This window comes from Agelaius phoeniceus, chromosome 1, assembly GCF_051311805.1.
Source record: "Agelaius phoeniceus isolate bAgePho1 chromosome 1, bAgePho1.hap1, whole genome shotgun sequence".
Taxonomy (NCBI): domain Eukaryota; kingdom Metazoa; phylum Chordata; class Aves; order Passeriformes; family Icteridae; genus Agelaius; species Agelaius phoeniceus.
In genome coordinates, this window is record NC_135265.1 from 34,823,725 (window position 1) to 34,844,232 (window position 20,508).

The 20,508-nt window shown below is 36.1% G+C and overlaps 1 protein-coding gene across 1 annotated transcript in view; it reads right to left on the reverse strand.

Annotated features, from left to right (window-relative positions):
- The window catches only part of HIBADH (3-hydroxyisobutyrate dehydrogenase), an 85,947-nt gene that overhangs the window by 12,800 nt on the left and 52,639 nt on the right, over positions 1 to 20,508 (reverse strand). Inside the window, exons 5-6 of the mRNA XM_054639313.2 lie at positions 3,756 to 3,889; positions 3,138 to 3,214 (exon numbers count right to left, since the gene is read on the reverse strand). Coding sequence (XP_054495288.1) covers positions 3,138 to 3,214; positions 3,756 to 3,889 — 211 coding nt within the window. The remainder of the gene's footprint in view (positions 1 to 3,137; positions 3,215 to 3,755; positions 3,890 to 20,508) is intronic.

A 20,508-nucleotide genomic window follows, 5' to 3' on the forward strand; every position in this document is an offset into this window, starting at 1 on the left:
AGAAAAAAGTTACTGGCACTGAGATGACCAGCAAAATGAAAAAGAAAAATGCTTTCTGACTGTGGACAGTATCACTTCACGTTTGTGCTTCTGGGTTGTGCAGTTTACATGTACTCTGTGTGTCAGTTTGACACAGCAAGTCAGTATTTTGCAATATGCACACTACTCGTAAAACTGCACAGCAAAATGTGCTCAAGATTTTTCTACTGACAAGTTGCATTAACATGCTAGAAAGAAAAGAAAATATAAATGACAATGTGAATTCATTTCCGCAACATTTGCCACACCTTTTAACTTTTACTGGTAACATTCATAAATCATCAGGAAAGTAATGGAAAAACTGAACATAACATGCATTTCATTGGTCAGAACTATGGATGGGACTACTTAAAAAAAGTATTTATGCAATTTAATCCAAATAACTTCCAGAGAAAATGGATATCTTTATTAGTAAATAAAGATGATGTTCAAGTAAAGTAAGTGAAATATAAATGCAAAAGTACATGGCAATATGGCCTATTTTTCTGGGAGTTTATTGTGGAGTTTTTGTTCATTAATGTCAGTTTTCTTTCCTCCTTGCCATATTCTATTTGCTACTTATGTCGAAGTTTGGAAAAATTCTATAATTTCAAATATAAAAGAAATAAAACAATAATTTAAAAATATGAAATTACTAAACCAGTCACTTTAACTACTTCAGAAAATGAAAATTTAGACTGCATGGTTTATGAAAACATTAGAGAAGAAGTGGCTTATTAATAGAATTAATATCACACTTCTTTGAAGACTTAAGTTTAGAGTATATATTAGAGTTAATGGAAGGTGTTGTAATATGATCTTGTAGCTACATCTAGTTCTGACAGCAGTATTTTGAATAATTAATTATTCAAAGTCCCTAGAACTCAATGTAAATGATGCAGCAGATATACACAATGCATGACATAAAGACATTTTATATTCTATATGAAAGTTAAGAGCACATTTAAGTTCCAAAATTCCTATTCTAAATTTTTAAATTTTCAGTATCCTTTACCATTATTAAGTCAAAGTCCGACTTTCTTCACCAGATATGCATCAATCTAATAAACCAGGTTCAGCTTCCTACTCTCTTCAGAGCAGGCAACCACAGTATCCTTTGAGCTATAGAGTAGAAAAAACTTCCTAAAATTATTAATATAGCAAAACTTCTAATAATTAGAATGACAACTGTAAACTTCTACATTAGAAATTTTTACACACTCCAAGTGGATAGCACTTATTCTAGTTATAAGCAGAAGTCATCTTCTCAAGGTCTAAATCACACTAAATTAAAATCAATGCAAGGATTCTAAATTACTTAAGGCTTTAAATAACCACCTCTGTCTTAAACTTCATGCAGTTTTTGACTAAATGAGATTCTGCTATTTCTATACTTTGGTTAAAATCAGCAGGTTTCTTCTACAGTAAATATAGTTCCCTCTTGATAACCTTAATTGTAGGGCAGGGAGGCTTATAGATTGTTACTTTCACATTGGATTTTTGCTCACGAATGATGAATACAGATTCAGCCAAAATTTAAACTGGAAAAGGAAAAAATTCTAAACACCTTCAAGCTACAGTGACTGCAGACATCAACTTGCTCTTCACAGGGCTTACACGCCCCAGAATACCCCTCTTCCAAACTTCTTGATTTTATTTTAGTCATTCCTACAAATGTAGATAAAACTGTAACAAAAAATTAGTTCCTTGTGCCATATTAAGTGAATGACTTAAAGCAGAACCCAATGCAAGCTTTCTGGATAACACAGGATTAAAAAAGTTGTAAACAATGCTACTGGTTTTATTATGGCTTGATGCAGACATGCTTCAGTATATTACAGACTCTCAATTTTAAAATGTAAATGGTACAGGATATTGATAAACCAATTAGCACTGATGCAAAGCAAATTCCTCTTTTATCTCAATTACAACATGACAACTTAATAGGTCAAGACAGTCTAACATCTGAGACAAGGGCAATTCAATAAAACAACTGCATCTTGATATGGTAATTAAGAGGAAATGCGAATCCATTATATTGTCCTGTGTATGTGCACATATGTAGGTGTTTTTTCAAATTTATTTAAGCATTTGATGCCCTCTTGCTGTTTTTATAGTGTATCAAATCCACATGAACACACTTGAGCCCAGTTGATAAGTACCTGCAGTATCTGTAGTTTTAGCAGGCAAATTTTAAGGATGCAACTGTGCAGATAAATAATTCATGAAAAGCCCCTGAAAGATACACAATTGCAAGATAATCTCTTCAAACACAGGACTTCTCTGTCTGTACATTTGCAAATTATTTTGATTTGGCAACAAGAATTTATTAATGGTTCAAATACCTTGATCCTGAACGTATACTTACACACACTCAATTGGAAAATAAAACAAAATGACAAAGACCACAGCAGAATAAATACATCACAATTAAAAAATAAAAATAATTTTGCCCAAATACAACATCACTTGAAAGTCAGATGTAGCACATCCTAGAAAAGAAATGGTAGCCAGCACTGGCAAGAGTGTAGTAGGAGTATACTCCAGCTTTTTGACAAACTAGGAGTTTTGGCAATTAGGACAAAGTGCTCTCATAAAGTCAAAGAAAGGTAGATATTCTGTTTTATGCTTTCATCTTAATTTGATATACACACTGTAGTAGAAGTTTCACTTTACAATAGGTCTTGGAACAATTTAAGAAATAAACAAAGCCAATGAGAGCCATATGTGAGTATAATATTCTGAATAGATTGTACATTAGTTTAGAATACAAACAAAAACATACCTCTATATTAGCTCTGGATGTTTATAATGAAAGACAAACATTATTGTAGGCTGCACTACAGCAGAACAAATAAATAACTTCAGATGTAGAATGTAACAACCTATGCAGTCAATACAAGAGAATATTCCCAGGCTGAAAACACCTCCTTTAGTGGTGTTTGGTTTAGTTGAATAATCCCTTTAGCCAGTTCATGGCTTTGTAAGACAACTTCTGGCAAAAAGTTTACCTATTTCTTTTAATCATTGTCTCAGTAGAAGTCAACCATAATACATAAAAACTGTAATGGAAAAGATGTTTTTTGAGGTGTTCAATCCACCACAAAAATCAAACCAACCTGATTCCAAGATTCATAGCCTCAGCAGTTCCAATCATACTGATGGCCAAGAGCATGTTGTTGCAGATCTTTGCAGCCTGAAAACAGGTGAAACCATCAATTAGTTTATGCATTTTCATAGAACTAACATACAGGAATCCACTAGGCCCAGGACAATATGATCAAGTATGTTCTGGCAGCTTTCTTCTAGAGTAAACATAGATCTGTGACAGCACAAAGTTAATGAAAGTTGCTCCATGGCTCCTTTACAGATTAAAAAATACCTTTTTTTCTTAGTACTGTTCAGTTAGCATACGTGCCATGTAGGAGCTCTTTGTTCTTCAGAACATCCAGTAAATCTAAATTCATATGAAACAAAATCAAAGTCTCTCCCCTAAGAAGTATAATCTCAACAAGCCAGTGTGGAGAAATACCAGTCAGATTTTTATACTAAGTTACACAATATACTGGCCAAAAGTGCCATGACATTATTTACAAACACAAGGTTAGAGACAAACAAACAAGAATGAAGATATATTATCAAGCATTTAGTTCTTGAGTAAAAGAGTAGGCATCAATAAATAAAAAGCCAGAAAAAGGAAAGACTGAGATAGCTATTAGCCCTTCAGAAAGCATTACCTGTCCGGTTCCAACCTCTCCACAGTAAACCACATTGGAACCCATGCATGTCAGCAACTCTTTGGCAGCATTAAATTCTTGTTCCACTCCACCAACCATGAAAGTAAGGTTTCCAGCTCGAGCAGCTCCAACACCTGAATCAAGATAACATTGGATTTAATAATACTATTAAAAAGCCTCAAAAATTAGGCAGTTTCTCTTACCAGTAAGGGTCTGATGATGAAAAATTAATACTTCATTTACAACGAACCTCTCAAATTCTATGTAAAAGTGAAACTACATTCCCAGTGCTCAAAGGATCACCAATCTAAATTCTGAAACATTTGATGGAGATAAAACCACCTTATCTTTCTGGCACACTAGCAGAAAAGTCATAAGACTTGCATAAAACTGGCAGTCAATTTTTATAGTTTATACAAAGAAACAATCGACTTTTCCTGCTACTTTGTGCTCCACAAAATTTAGTCTGAATTACTAAATAAAATTTCTCTTTTGCCAAACTACTCTTCACATACAACCTTTAACAAACTACTGCTCAAAGATAGCTCTGCTTTTATCAGCCTTTCTAAACCTAGGCTAATTTTTACCAGTGCTTCCTGATTTTCACATGATTGAACAGCTAAAAAAAACAAGCATATAAAACCAAGTCTTCTGAATTTCTGCAGTTTATGACGTTCTTAATCTGAAGCAAAAGTCTCAGTCTGAGAAGCTTTAAATTAGTTCCCACATAAACTTAATGCATTTACAAAGACACAATTATTACATAAAGACAATGTAAAAATTATTCATACACACACAAATACACTATTCCCAATTTTATTCCTATAGTCTGTCCTGTCTTTAGCACAGTTCAGTAAACACACACCACAGTTCTTTGAATATACAGTTCCTAAGCACGACACCGGCAAATTTTTCATGTGATATTTATTACCTCCACTCCATGAAATATTCTGTTCCTTAAAAGAAGCCTAATTCTAATGTGAATTACTCTTACATCCCTAACTTCCTCATCCCTGGTATTTAATGGGTATAACTGCTAGGAAAATTCGGCCTAAACTGATGAACAGATCAGCTTCCTCACTAATTTTCACTCTGGCAAGAAGCATAGCCACAATAAATTTTCTGAGCTATGCATGAGACATTGGCTGGTTAGGGCATACATCTGCAGATAACAACTGACTTTCAAATCAAACATGCTCAATTAGGTACAGTGCTCTGAAGTGCTGTACCACAGCTAAGGAAGTGGTCAGTTTTGGACTTTGTTTACAGTATCAAGGATAGTAACATTGCAGCTCTTCACACTGAAGAATTTGTTGAATTTTTTGTTTTCCTTTTCAATAAAAATTTCAATTGACACTCTCACTGTGTGCAAGTGCTCTCTGTGACTATGTCTACAAATGCCCCTTTCTGTATCTTGCAAGTCCATCCTGCCTTTCAACATCTATCTTTTTCAGTCACTGAAGAACTTCAGACAAATTTTACAGATCAAAGTCTCAAAAAGAGTAAATATCCACCAGTTATGCAAAACTAGGCAACTGTAAAGATGCTCCCAGTGATGACCTGCTCAGTCTATATTAGAATCTAAAATCACAAGATTTCTGGGTTTGAAAGTGACCTCTCAAGATCATTCAACCCCCTGCTCAACGAGGGCCAGCTGAGGCATGATGCCTCAGGACTGTGTTCAGTCAGCCTTCGAGTGTCTCCAAGGGTGGAGACTCCACAGCCTCTCTAGGTAACTTCTTCCACTCTTTGCCTACCCTCACAGTAAAAAAAAAAAAAGTGTTTTCTTGTGCTTCAGGTGGAATTTCTTGAGTTTTGATTTGTGCCTCCTGTCCTGTCACAGGGTACTACTGAGGAGAGTGTAGCTCCCTTACTTAATTCTCTCCCATCTTTATACACGTGTCTTTATACACATTGAGAAGATCCCCCTGTGCCTTCCCTTCATGCTAAACACTCCCAGCTCACTCAGTCTCTCTTCATATGAAAGATGCTCCAGACCCTTTGTCATCTTCAGGGCCCTTAGCTGGGCTCACCCCAGTAAATCTGTCTTTCTTGTGCTATTAAGTCCAGAACTGGAGCATCCAGAAGAAATCAGACCCACAGCTTTAATGAAACGATTGGTCTGTATTCAGAACACCGCTGAGGTACTGAAATATATACAGCAGTGAAGATCTTCCTGCCCAGGTTGAGAGACACCCAATTTTCAGCCAATCCTTGATCTCAATTGAACAACTCCTCTCCAGGCAACTCACAGGAACTGGGCAAAGAGCAAAGCCCAAACTAGCTAGCACAAACAGGTCATTGTTGTCTTTTTGGCTACCAGTTCACTATGTACATGACCGCAAAGATTGCTACATTAATAAACACAATGATTTTCATTCCATTCCTCTAGCTATTTTTATTCAAACCACATAATGGCCTTTACCACTAATCCTGTGATCTGACCTGCAGCAAATTAAGTAGACAATTTAAGTCAAAGCTTACAAACAAAATCCAGTACTATCCATCATAGGTCAATAGCCTTGTATCTAGATTACAGACTGCTAAATAGCTTCAGAGATTCATTTATTAGAGCAAAATTAATGCTGACAATAGTTTTCAGCTGGTTAATCTTCTGACAGCTGCACACTCTCACTTGTTCAAACACATTTCAAGAAGCAAAAATAAATTAGTTAAGTAGAAAAAAAGAGAACAATTTGTTGTGTAATGCAGAAGGCTTGGAAAATTCTTGTTTTAAAAACAAAAACCTATTTACTTCATGGTAGGTTTTATCATCTAGAGTCCTTGCCAACTATCTGCTATTTTATCAGAATCAAACGAGCAACGCAGCAAATTTTTAAGACTGGCAATTAAAAAAAAAATTGGCATGGAGTCTAGGAGTACAAGAGCTGTAACTTCAGCTAAAAATAGAAATTAAAAAAAATCATTATACAAGAATGCACAGCCTTCTTTCACAATCACAGCTTCCATACCAACAACACAAGCCAGTTAAGTATTATCAGGTTATAACACTAAAGAGAGCAATGGAGATGCAGAGCAGCTAATGCAATTTAAATATGCTAACTATTATTTTTCATATTTTGATTTTTTTAAAGAAGTCTTACCACCTAAGATAATGTTTTATGTACCACTACTGTGAGGGTCAAAAGTTGTTTAAAAATCTATCTGTTCTTTCTAAAATACAAAAAGTCTCCTCACATCCTTGGGGAATAGTTTTCAGAGAAACAGTATCTATGAATAGCATGTGTTAAGATTTCCTCCTCTGCTGCAAAGCAAGACTGCTGGAGCCCATGGCTGCAGTCTTATACTTGGTTTCTCTAGGATGATAACCCACACCTATGTACAGAATCTTGCAAGGTCATCACACCAGCAGATCAACTCCAAGTCTGTTGCTCACAACAGCACCAGAGTTTGTCCCAGAGATATAACCTGACAGGAACAAGATTGTAGAAAAATATAAGAGATCTAGCTAGCTGAGGGGATAGACAAGAAAATTACTCTGGGAAAAAAATATGGTGAGAAGTTATAGAGTAGCACTGCAGTATGGCATATCCACTTGGAGATGGGTTTTCCACTTGTGTACTAGCAGGTTTTGGATAAAGATTTGCAAAACTAAGTTTTTTACCATAAAAGGTACATAAAGAACTGCACTTCAAAGCATCCTGTCACATCTGGCTGTGCTACTTGTGGGGTAAGTTCAATCCAGGTGCTTCTCATTCGATTGCCAATGGATTGCTCAGTGAACCTCCTACAGAGCAATTCTTAAGTTCAACATTTTAGACAAAAATAGGAATGGAAACTTAGGAGCCCTCACATGACAACAGGAACTGGTTGCAACCACCCTGGAACAGTCTGAACATGACCTCAAGTTTTAGTATCCAGGCCAAGCAGCCTCATTTGACAGACATGCTGACCTTCCATATTCACTTTCCTGTGCTTATTTAAACAGCATTTCATGTTGCTGCAAAAAGCCTAGAAATTTGCAACTGATGTTTCCAGAAAGGTCTTAGATCCACAACATCATCATTAAAACCTTTTAGTTTCTATCAGTTAGCTTATTATTAAGAACACAATTTGCTAGAAAAGAGATGTTAATGTAAAGGTGTTATATGAAATTATCTGCTTTTGGTTTCAGCTTTATTACATTTCTGTAAGAACAGAGGGCAGATGAGTTCAAAAGAAGTGATATTGTAAGGCTATGCCTTACAGCACCATCACAGTGGCAATGCTGAAAACAGGAACGCTGCTGGAAAGACAATGCACCCAAGCATATCCCTGTGCCAACATACGTAATCCACTGTTGCACTGCACCTGCAGATAAAAAAATTCATTGCTGAGAAAGTTGAGGCTGAAATGACATGAACTGAGCTGTTTCAATCTCTGAAGGACAAGTAAGAGATGAAGGCTGTAATATCGAGAAGCTACAGCAAAAAATAATCTATTTTGTTATTTCTCTACTCAACATTTAGCTGCAATTATAACAACTAATTTTGTGATCTAAACGAGATTTAAAAAAAAAGCAAACAAGAAGAATATTCCTAGAGTTTTAATCCTCTATCTTGTTTTACAGTGTTGCACCTTCAAGCACAGGAGTTGAGGCTTTGCCTGTTCCACTTTGGGAAGTGCTAGGGAACACTGGTCTTTTATTCTGATTCTTTTTTTTTAAAATGCAGTTTAAGTGACTGTAGCTGCCTCAAACAAGCAGGTTCTTGTCATGTTTGCTCTCTTTCACACAGGCTGAGCTTGAGAGGCTGCATCTGTGTACCTTGTGTGAGTGTGTATTTTTAAGGACTAAGCAGATTTTTTAAGTACCTGCCAGCTCACACGAAATACTTTGTCTTTGGAACTCATGAAAGTTAAACCAAGATACACAAGGAAAGATTAACTGAAAAGGTTACTATTGTTTTGTTACATATATAAATCTAAAACCAATTAAAAGGCATGTAAAGGCAAAATCAGCTATAAATCCCTAGTGGAAATAAAAGAATATTTAAAACCATACTATAAATTTAAAATAACCATGAAGAGACTAGTTATTTTATAAAATATACGTAGGGTATCAATGTTTTCTACTTGCTTCTTAGACAATATCTGCCGTCATCAATCTATTTCCAGGAAACAAGTAAATGGAACAGACTCAGAAAAAAAACCCCACAGCACACTGCCACTCCAAGGGCTTGTGTTTCTCCCTATTAGAAAAATCAGCATCAAAGCTAGACCTATGAAGCTATTCTGCTGCCTTATAACTAAAACACAGTAAATCACTTAATTTGCTCAAAAGAACTTAAATGTTGTAACCAGTCTGCCATCAGCAGAGATAAAGAAGAGGACCGATGGGACCGGGCTGCAATGTGAGCCGTCTTTAAAATGCAATTGTTCTAATCATTTTCTACAGATGCAGCCTCACAAGGGGCTGCTGTCACAGGGACCATTTACGACTTGTTATGGTGTCTCTATTGTTTACCAGCGACATTCGCTAAAAAGGCGACAGCTGGGACAGAAAGCTGCTCCTCAACGAACAATATAATCCCGTGAAAGTAATCAACAAATTTAAGGGTGTTAATTAACTTTACACTTTATCATGTTCAATTAGTTGTCCTTTCTCAAAAAGATTGCCGTGCACAATCGGTTTAGAGCGTGCCATGTTTGATTTGTAAGTGATCACTGTTTCTGTTTCAAAGTCCATGTCAGATGTTCTCTTGGGTTTTGGTGACACAGATGAATGGCTCTGCACATGTTAGGGGGTGATCTGGTTTAACATAAACCAGCATAACATAACCCCTTGTTAACGTATTGCTGGCCTTTCCAAGCAGGCACAGAAACGCCCGTGCCCGCGGACGCACACAAACGTGCACAAAACCCCTGCGGCAGCACGACAGTCAACGAGTCCAAGTTTTGTTTTTGCTGAAACACAAAGACACAAATAAATGGGCAATTTTTCATCATTATATCTCAAAGCAAGACTTGTCTTTTAGGGGCACGCTTGGGATCATTTCTTCCCAGCAAGATCCCTAGTTCTGCTGCATTATGCACTAATGCACAAGTGCCTCCGTACATTTTACATAATGCACGCTGCCTTTTCTAATGGCAGCTGAGCAAATGCTGGGTAGATGCAAGTTCTTCTGTATATAAAATTCTGTGGTTTGTACTGCATTTATAATGCCAGAAGTAAGTTGAATTAATCTACTATTAAAATTTGCCATTTTCCCTTTGAGGTACCATTCCTACTTGCTAACGGGACAAGGCAAAGCTCATGATGAAGAGACAACATACTTGGAAGTGCCCCTTAATGAAAGTCATTGCTGTTTCTCTCTTCTGACAAATAGAGCTTTGCATCACCATACCTCATAAGCTAGTGATTTTGAGCAAAAATGGAAATGGAGGTTCAGGTCAGTGATTTCAAGATTTATACAACAAGCACTCAAATATTAATCCAGACAAAAGCATGCTTAAGGAAGTAGAAACATCTCTTTTACGGCATAATCGAATTATACAATTTGTGAGATTATGGCTGTACAGAGAAAAAAACATAATGGATTTTTATTCTGCAGCAACAGGCAAATTAAATACACATGATCATCATTATTTAAGCAGTTACATTGTACATAAAAACAAACTGCAAAAAACCCACCCACAAAACAAAACAAAATAAAAATGCAAAGAAAGCCCAATGGAAAAGTTGTTAACTCTGAAAGCTAATAATGGACTAGGTTAAATATTTAAAAGGAAATTATAGACTATATTAGAAATAGCTGAAACCACGAAACAAAGCAGTATAAAACATTAGTTTTCTGCTAGGAAGAAGATCTGCAGGGAAAAGGGAAGCGGTCGATAGATCCTTAAATTGGACGCAATAGCTGTTCTTCTATCCCAAGTTGGCAGCTGCTACATTTGCAGACCTAGTTCATTATTTACCCATAATGACCATCAAGCTCCAGTCAAAGTCAGATCACAACAACTGTCAGCAGCTCTTTTAATTAGCCTTGTTTGAATTCAGATAAATATCACAATGGCCCAGCTTCTGCTGAAAAAGCAACAAGAAGATTGCAAGGAATAAGCTGCCCTGGCTTCCTAACAAATAGTATTGTGAAAAAGTCCAGAGGACCAAAGTTGTTTTTTTTTTTTTTTTTTAATTAAGGAAGGGATGGTGATGTGCACGTTGTTATTTTTCCCTCACGTGATATTCATATTACTACTTACAATTCCTGTTTATAAGCAAATTTGTGCATCTCAAATGCCAACTCAAAACACTACTCCACAATCTGAAAGGTAAACTTGAAGAGATGGTTTACAGGTATTAATTAAATTTCTAACCTCTGTGAAATCATATGATTTGAAAAACTGGATCAGAATTAAGGAATGCACATATTAACAGGATTATCCTCTCTCCTAATTTATCTCCTTCTGTTTGTTTATCCTCAGGGAACATAATCTTCTGTTGCATCAAGCCACTCTCATTCTCCCTGTGTCAGCAGCAGAATAATAATTCCCTCCTCCTCCTCCTCCACCCCCTCTCCCACAAGCACTGGCAAGAATGAAGACGAGTGGATCAGACTGTGTGCATCAGCATTAATGCTCCATGCAGCTATTTTCCTAGCAGTAGTAGACACTGAAAGAAAGATGCAAGAGCGGTGAGCAACATGCTACCTGTTCTGGGCAGCCCAGCATGAGAGGGCGTAATTAAACAGATTTTTTGCCTCCCAGAATAATATGAAGGTAGAAGATGCAGGCAGAGACTGCTCTAAGAGCCTTTCTTCAGCATTGCACTTGCTGTCACAGTTGAGTCCCAATGTTGCTAGATGCTGTCCAAAGACAAAGCCTGTTCCAAACTTTCCAGTCCTACATGCTAATCTGAGAAGTGCTGCTGCATATGCAAGGATACTTGGAGGCCTCAAGGAAAACATACTTAGGGATTTACATGGATTGTAAGGATACATGCATATAAACAATAGGTACATACATCTGTTACAGTAGAAGAGGATATCCCTTTTGGGAACAGAAAAAATTACGTAAACATAATCAGAAATGGAAGGTAGAAAGTAGTGGAAAATGAAGAACAAACAACTGATTAAACAAAATAGGCATAATGATCATGAGAAGCTTTATGTTTTTAAAAGAAGGCCTGAGTAGATTTGTATAGGGACTTGAACTTGACCATGGATGGTGGAATAAAGACATTCAATTTGTTTTAGATGTATTATAGAATGATGCCAAAACACAGAAAAGAATATGCCCTCTCAATAAATCATGCAAAAACTAGAAGCTGTTGTTGAGGCAGTTTAATATGAGGGGGATGCACAAGGAAAATTTTACGAGATGGTATTAAGTAGCAACTGATGCCTCCAAGGGACCAGCCAAAGAAAATAAGTTGCAAAAGGCAAATGCACACATAAGATACTTCAACTTTTTCAACAGAAATACAAGCTGAAAGGCCTGATGAAATTGTTCTGTCTGTAGCATTTTTTAAAAAGCACTACATTTAGTTCTAGTCATTGTAATGTCAAAGAGAAATATCAAAGCACCTGAAAAGTTAGCAAGTAAAAAGGTTAACAGCAGTGCAATAAGAAAGGTAGTACAGTATGATTGATCAACTTATCTGCTTATTTTTACCCAAAATATTGTATTAAAAACATTAAGAAACAGCAGTTCATGACAGTCATCTTTCCCATTCTCCACCTTTGACCCATAATTCACCACAAAATCATCCTTTTGGTATTGCTGGAGAAACATCCTTTTGGTATTGCTGGAGTACCAGATTTAGCTACTCCTTTACACATCACTAATATTTAGAAATATGGTCTAAATCTCACCTCCAGACCTATACAGAAATATGAAAACTTAACAACAACAGGTGCATCTATTTACAGTTGTGGACAACAAAACTACACGCACAGAGCTCAGTACAATTCAAAACAAGCACCTAATTTTTTATCTGAACATTAGCAAGAAGGCTGTATAGCCAGGGATGAACAGAAGCAATACATTCCACATATACAAGATCCCAAAATTTCAAAGCAGATTTCAGGCAGTCCAAATGTGAAGCACCTGACACTGAGCTGTCTGATTAACTGTTTCTGGGTTCTGAGCAAGCACAGCATCAAATACATGTGATATATTGAATACAAAAGAAACAAAGAAAATACTCCTTCTTCAGAGAAAACAAATTTCACCCAGCACTACTGCTTGAAATTCTGGTCTTTTAGGAGAAGTTCAAAAACTAAACATGAACATGCATGCAGTTCCTCCACTATGTGGGCCACTGTTAACCCTTCACACAACTAAAATTCAGTAGAGACAATCTTGACTGATGGGGCTTCAAGTCCTAGAAATAAAACTTTATCCCAATCACGTAGTGCAAAATCAAGAATAATTTTTGTCGGGTGTTAGAAAGAGGGAAGATCTGCGTTTCCAGTATCATCATAATCTCACCTTCTTGAAAAGCTTCTACTCTATGCAGAAAATCAGCAACCAGAAAACAGACTGTTGTGTGACTATAGAAGAAAAAACTCAAAGGGATAGACATTTATGGAGTTCTCTTTGAAAAAAAGAAGGCAAAATCCCAGAAAAGTGATTCTTATACTCTTACAGTCATTCTAAATTAAGTTCACAGACAGTACCAAAATGAACATCAAGCCTCCAGAAGCTTAATGTTTGCATGGAACAATCAAAAGCCACAAACAGGTCCAGCAATCCACCTTGTCATCTCAGCTTTTCCTCTCATCCGTTTTGACTGAACAACGTACATGCAAATCCAGGACCAACAAAACCATATGTGTGGCCAGTCTTTAAATCATAAATAGCAGTCAGCTGTATGTCACCAGGTTTGCAGATTTTGCTGCTTGGACTTGAATGTCTCTGGAAAGTATAAAATACTTGCACATTCTAATTTAACTCCACAGCAAAATGCAACTATGTTTACATAGTTCTGTGGAATATATACATAAAATCTGAAGAAACCCCTTCATTATAACAGCAAAACAAGAACCTTCAAGAAAAAATAAACCAGGGATATTTAAAATTATTGCTTGCTTCTCCAGTATTAGTACAACTCTAACAAGATATCAATCCTCTTTTACAAATAAGAAATACTTGAAACACTTCAGTACTTTATGATTTTATCAGATTACCTTCCTATAGGCCCCTAAACCAAACAAAACAAGAAAAATATAGTCACACTGAAATATGCATTTAAACTGCATTATTCAACAGGTATGGGTTCAAGTGCTCTTAATAAAATGTCTGTTTCTTAAAAAGCCAGCTGTAGAAGAAGGTAAATTTCTATTGATGCATTCATTAGTCCTTTCATGTCATATAAGAAAATTAAGACAATAAACACACAAAAATAAAACAAAAAGCATTTAAATGGGGTGGATAACATAGCATGTATGCTCTTAAGCATTTCTGGTTTATCTTAAAAAGCTGAAGATGTAGCAATGCCATATGCCAATCCCAATCAATAGGGGCATATTTACATTCACAACATTTTAAAAAGTACCTAGTATTTAATAGCAGGAATCTAACATTTTAAAACAAACCAGAAATATATAGCCAGAAAGAAGTGTCAGACAGGTAATTTTAAAATAAATCAGTCTCCAGTATTTTCTCCTGGAGGGTTGCTCAGCTGAAAGTTTTAATTTTACCTGTTTTGGGTACAGTCTGTGAAAGGACAACTGACAGAGGTTTACCAAATGAAACTGGAAAGAAATGCATAAATAATAGGAGTGAAGGTTGCATTGAACATTTTTGAATGAACTTTTGAACTCTGTCCCTTCAAGTGTCATCGGTGGTATGAGACCAAGAATTTTTCTGACAATCTGAACCATCATCAGAGTGCATTGCTTCAGATATGTCTGTGCTTTCTTTAAGCACTTTGACATTGAATCTTGCCTCTGGATACAGTCAACAGCCCACACACTCTTTATCTTTCAGCTTCTCCTTTAAAATACATGCTTATTTTAAAGCATGCCTAACTATTACCTACAAAGTAACAAATCACTTTCTGCTGCCTAATTTCACCATATTCAAAGTTAATTCTCAAAGCTTTAAGGCACTGAAAGGCAAAGCAGTACAATAGCGCAGGATTACGACAACTGCTAGAAAAACAGCCTAAATTGGAAAGATTCCATTTAAAGAATCCCTTTGTTTCAAGGCCTTTCCCAGTTCTATTTCCTGTTCAGAGATCCTCTACACATAATTCTATTATTACCACTCTTGCAAAACAGATAGTACATTTCTTTCAAAGAACTAGATTTAGCATTGCCCTCCAGCCTAAAATGCAATGTACTTTTCAGTGTTCTCAAATGTATTTGATGCCACTTATACAATGGGTTCAAACCCTTGTAATTTAATTAAAAGTCATATTTCTTTATGTATGAAATAATTCTAAGTTTAATATGGAAATATTTTTAAGAAGAGATACTATTTTTATTATTACTTTTATTGTTTCAGGATGAGCCAATATGCAATCATATGGTTTAAATTTACAAATATTTACATGCTCCAAATGCTGTACTTTCACAAAACAAAACACATTTTCATATTTAGCTGTGCTGAATGAGAACTTAAGGAGAACCACTATAATACTTGTGTATCTCTTTTTTCTGTACTACCTGTAAGTATTCCAACGCTGCAACTCTAGGCAATTTTGCACAAAACCAATTTAACCTTTTTTTTGTAATGTAAAGGTATGGAAAGTCAGTACTTGGCCTGGCCCTCCATTTAAAAAACAAGAAAAGAAAAAGACTGCATTTTGCCAACGAACAGAATCAAGAGGGTAACAAAGTTAATTATTTCTCATAATCAGTAATTATGATTAGATAAGAGACTCTTTGGTAATGAACTGCTCTAATGATGGAGGACCTCCATCCTAAGAAATATAATAGTACATTAACATAACTGTGTATGCAAAGTACATAGAACCGCTGCCACAGTTAACTTGTCATTGAATGATTAAATAGGAATTCATAATTAGAAAAATCCACAGTGTAATTTATTGGCCTTCTCGACAGTTCTGGTTCATTAGAAGTTGATTACCAAATAGTGACCTCTAGCGGCCTACAGCTTTTTCATGTTATCCTGGTTCTCTTGGCAGTTTTAGCAGTTATTTAACCCTAAAAAAAAAAAAAAAGAAAAAAGAAAAAAAAAGAAAAAAAGAAGGCAGTTTGAGGAATTTAAAATGTTACCCTTCAAGATAGCTTTTTAAACTTCCCTTAAAATATATAGTGTGATAATTTCTTCATAAAATGGTTTCCCGCTCTGTAACCATTTATATAAATGTATAAAAATGTACATCTATATGAAAACTCAACAACTTCTCAGTTTTAAAGTTAATACTGAGGCTAACATGGTTTTCATGGTAATTAATATTTATATACTGATTAAACATAATGCCTTCTACTAAAAATATATCATTTATTAAAATAAACCACTTTTCTAGTGTCAATTACCAAGACCTTGAGAAGCTCACACTTCAGGCCAGCCTGCATATACCTTAAGGTGAAGTGCCTCTAAATGTTGCCTTTCAACAACAGTCAGCTTTGCACTAAAACAAATTACACTGACTCAGTTGGAGGAGGCAGAGGACAGGGAGAGAGAAAACTCCACAGTTCTCTGCTCCAGGTAGGTGAAAAAAACCCCAACATTTCTTATTATTTGCTGGACACATGCCTTGCAATACTCTTTACTCAAATTTAATTTAAGAAAAATGCAGCTTAAAATTAAGCAAGATTTGCATTTATCTGCAAAATCTTTTAAGCATTAGGGTGGATTTTTCCCTCATTCAACATAGTTAATCCACTGTTAGGCTATTTAGACAGTGTTCTATTTCAAAATTTTCCATTATGATAGACACACTTTTTTTGAACTAGGACAGTATCTAATTTAAGTTTTTTTAAAGTATGAATGTTTCTAACAGGAAGTAGCACATCTGAAACTAATATAGAAACCCCTGAAACACAGTATTAAATAAAAATTCATACTCAATGAATACAAGCAATTTGAATTTCCATTGTTTTAATTTTCCATCTTGCTTTTTTTCCAACACTAACACTGTAGAAATGAAGCACATGTATTTTTCTTCACTTTTGTCTAACACAGAACTGGCTAAAAAAGCTATCCCCCATTTTTGGACAGAAGCTAGAAAATAAACGGCACAATCCTGTTTCATACATAAACAGATTTTTCAGAGAAAACTATTCCAGTGTCCCAAATGGGGAGATGTCCATCATGCTTGCATGCTGGAAACAGCTTTAACAATTGCTATAAACAGAGAAATGGATAGCTACAGGACAGAGATCCCCACCCTGATTTCTGTGTGTGTGTGTGTGCAGATGTGTAGGCACACACACAGCACTCTAGCTGTTTGTGGCGATGATTTAATATAGTGACTGGATAATGAGCTGTGCTCCCTGCAGCAAGTGAATCACCATTTAATGCTATTATCAACAGTTCATGACCCACCGGCATGAAATGTCAACCTGATTAATCTGAACACTGCTGACCTCAGAGAGGAAAAGCTACCTTATTGTCAGAATTTAATATATAATAAAACCATACACAGAATATAAATACCTTATCAAGCAAGGCCATTAACAGCAAATCTACTTTACTTTGCTCTACTGTTTCTTTTAAACTTGCTTGGGCATACATTAAAAAAAAAAAAAAGAAAGAAATACTTTTGCCTAGTCAAGCAGGAAGCAATCCATTAGGACTTATTATTTTGATATACAGTGAAACATTTCAAAATGGCTGTCCAAATACAAACCCCATGTTGATACAAATAAGAAAAAAATTAGCATATGCTATTGTAGGACTTGCTACTGTCAATTCATATCAGGAAATGATCAGAAATTGTTCTTGCTTTTCTAAGGTCACTGAGGCAATAAAAATACTGATTTGTAAATAGGAAACAGCTTGTATGAGTGATGCTGCATAGGTCACAGAAGAAAGCTACCTTGGCTTTGTAAAATGAATACACTTCAAGAAAATAAGAAACTTGTGCCAGTTACATTCATGAATATAAGGGCAACCTCCCCATTTTTTTAAGTTTATAGCAAAGACTTTTTCTTTTGTATTTCAGTACCATGATAGAGCCCTACACAACACAATTTTAATAATTTTTTTTCTGTTCTATTTGGAGAATAAACCAGGAAAACAAGAAAAAAATACATGTTTTACCAGTCACAATGAGGTTAGTACAATCTTGCTATATATTCTCCATATGTCTTTTAAATTTAACTTGGCTAGGAGCCTTATTAAACGATGCAAAACTTTTCAGACAGCTTTTCAGGATTCTCTACATAACAGTATATAAATAACCCAGACTGAAGCTGGGAGGACTACATGGCATTTATCTGTCAAGTTATATTAACTGACACAAGCGCAGTAACTACTATGATTTATTGTTAAAACATAGTACAGTTACTTTTAAAATGAAACCCACAATGGTTTCACCCCTCATTTTTTATCATTGTCACCTGGTACTGAAAGGGCTAAGGGATTTTCAGGACAAGGGACTGGAAGAAAACTGAGTGAAATCCCCAAAACTGCCCACATATGAATGGAATGACTGTGGGTGGGACGAGAATGAACACTCCAAGTATTGACTTATAACCACTAGCAGCCAAGGAAAGAGGAACATGTCAAACTGACTTGACTAAAACTTGGACAAAGCCCTGATGTCTGAATTCCCAGTTGAGAGCTCTGCTGGAAATGTAAAGAAGGAATAAAGGAATTCTGGACACTTAAGCAGGAAAGTAATTCATGCTGCCAGCACAGACACATGTTTAAGCTTTGCTTTTCCATTCAGAAACCAAACAGCTCTTGTGTGCCAGTTGACTAGTAAGTGTTGGCCTGTTTTGCAAAGGCTATCCTGTGTAGCTGCAAGTACTGCTGGCTGCAGTGTGCCTGAAGGGGTAACATCTGACAGCCATTAAAACCTCCTCTGCACCCCTCCTCCAAACGTCCAGGCAAAGAGGGGTTTGCCATACAGTAGCACAGCCACAGTGCTCACTCTTAGCAACTCCAGACACTGTTCCAGTAATAAGAAGAGTTAACACAGAGGGGCTCTTATTTAGATCTCCACCAAGCACAAACTGTAAACCTGCTAGGATGTCAAAAATATTTTCTGTTACATACAACTAATGACCACCTTCACAATCATGGTGCTCTCTTGGTCCATTGCAGATTAGCTCACCTAGGAGTCTTGCAGCTAGATTGCATCTTCTGCTCTCACAAAGTCCTGCAGTCCTCTCCTGCTACATAAAGCTGCTTTGTCTCTGTGATTCCTCACTGTACATTCATTCCATGAGCCCTCTTAGAGACTCTGCCATACACATTTTTGTTCTGTTTGAACAAACCCCATTTCATCCCTTTTACCTTCTGCAGAAGAAGAGGAACAAGGGATTGGGAATTGGGAACTTGTTCTTCTCCTTTCTAAACAGCTCCTTGACACAACCAAAGCCCAGAAACTGAGCAGTCCCTTCAGACTAAGGTGACAACCCTCCAAAGTCCTGACTGTGCTAAGCAGGTGCTACAAGTCACATCAAGCTGGCAGTTCTGCACCAAACAGGATATCAAATACACAACTCATATTAAATAATAGTTTTCCCAGAATTCCCATGGTGGACAGAAAAATTGCCAAACCATCTCACAAATATTTTGAAGGTGGTGGTGCCTTCCTATAACAATGGCAACATAAAGTTCACTGATGAACTTTGAGAAAAAAGGGACCTGCCCCTCTTGCCTGAAGGCAGGTAGATGACAAACAAATAGACCCAACTTTCCAAACTGTGCAGTTCAGCTCACTCTATTTACCCACCATGCTAGTTTGGCTTTCACTCTTCCTCATCAGAAGGAGCATATAAGAGAATAAAACAACCAAAATAAAACAGAAAGCTTTTATTTGCAATTCAACCATTGCAAAATTGCCAATATCAACTCTAGAGTGAAGGTGAATGTAGTAATTAAGGAAAGATACAACTACGATTTCCAGGGTGGCGTGGCAAGGATGAAGGACAGAAACTGCATCCTGTCTGGGAATATTGTTGAAAGGAAGAACCAAAAATGAAGTAGAGAAGCTACATCATTCATACAGTGGAAGGACAGAAGCAGGCACCCTTAAGAGCAAACAATTTTCTCATCTTGAATAACACTGATTTAATATTTTCAATTTTTTTTTTTTTAATTCTTTTGATTTAGAAAAATCAGATTGCATTAGAAATGCATTGAGTCATATACTCTGAAGAGATGCAATTATGGTTAATACTGAAGAAAGAAGACAAAGAATACTCCAAACCCTCCCATTTTCAACCATTCTCTAGAATATTTTGGCATGCATATATAATCGGTTCAATAGATCCAGACTGCTTTTTCCTCCTCACTCACAAAAAAAATAATGAGGAAGCAAGGACATGGAATAAAAAAAGTAATTTGGCTTGCTTTCTACTGAGTTTATAGCTATCTATAAAATGCCCAAGATCATTCTGAAACGTTAGCAAAAGATAAAACAGTGGCTAGAATAATTTTTAAAAGTATGCTTTTAAGAGCTCTTAAATGAAAAGAAAAAAATAAATGTACCTTCGCAGGGAGATAACATTACAGTTTCAAATTAACTTTTTAAGTACACAGAAATGTAGATGAAGAAAGAAGAGCACTTCCTTGACATAAACACAGAAAATAAGGTTTTTAAGAGGTTATTCTGCAATCTTTCTGTGCTAACTCTGGTCTTAAAATAGGTAATTAGGAAGCATTCTTT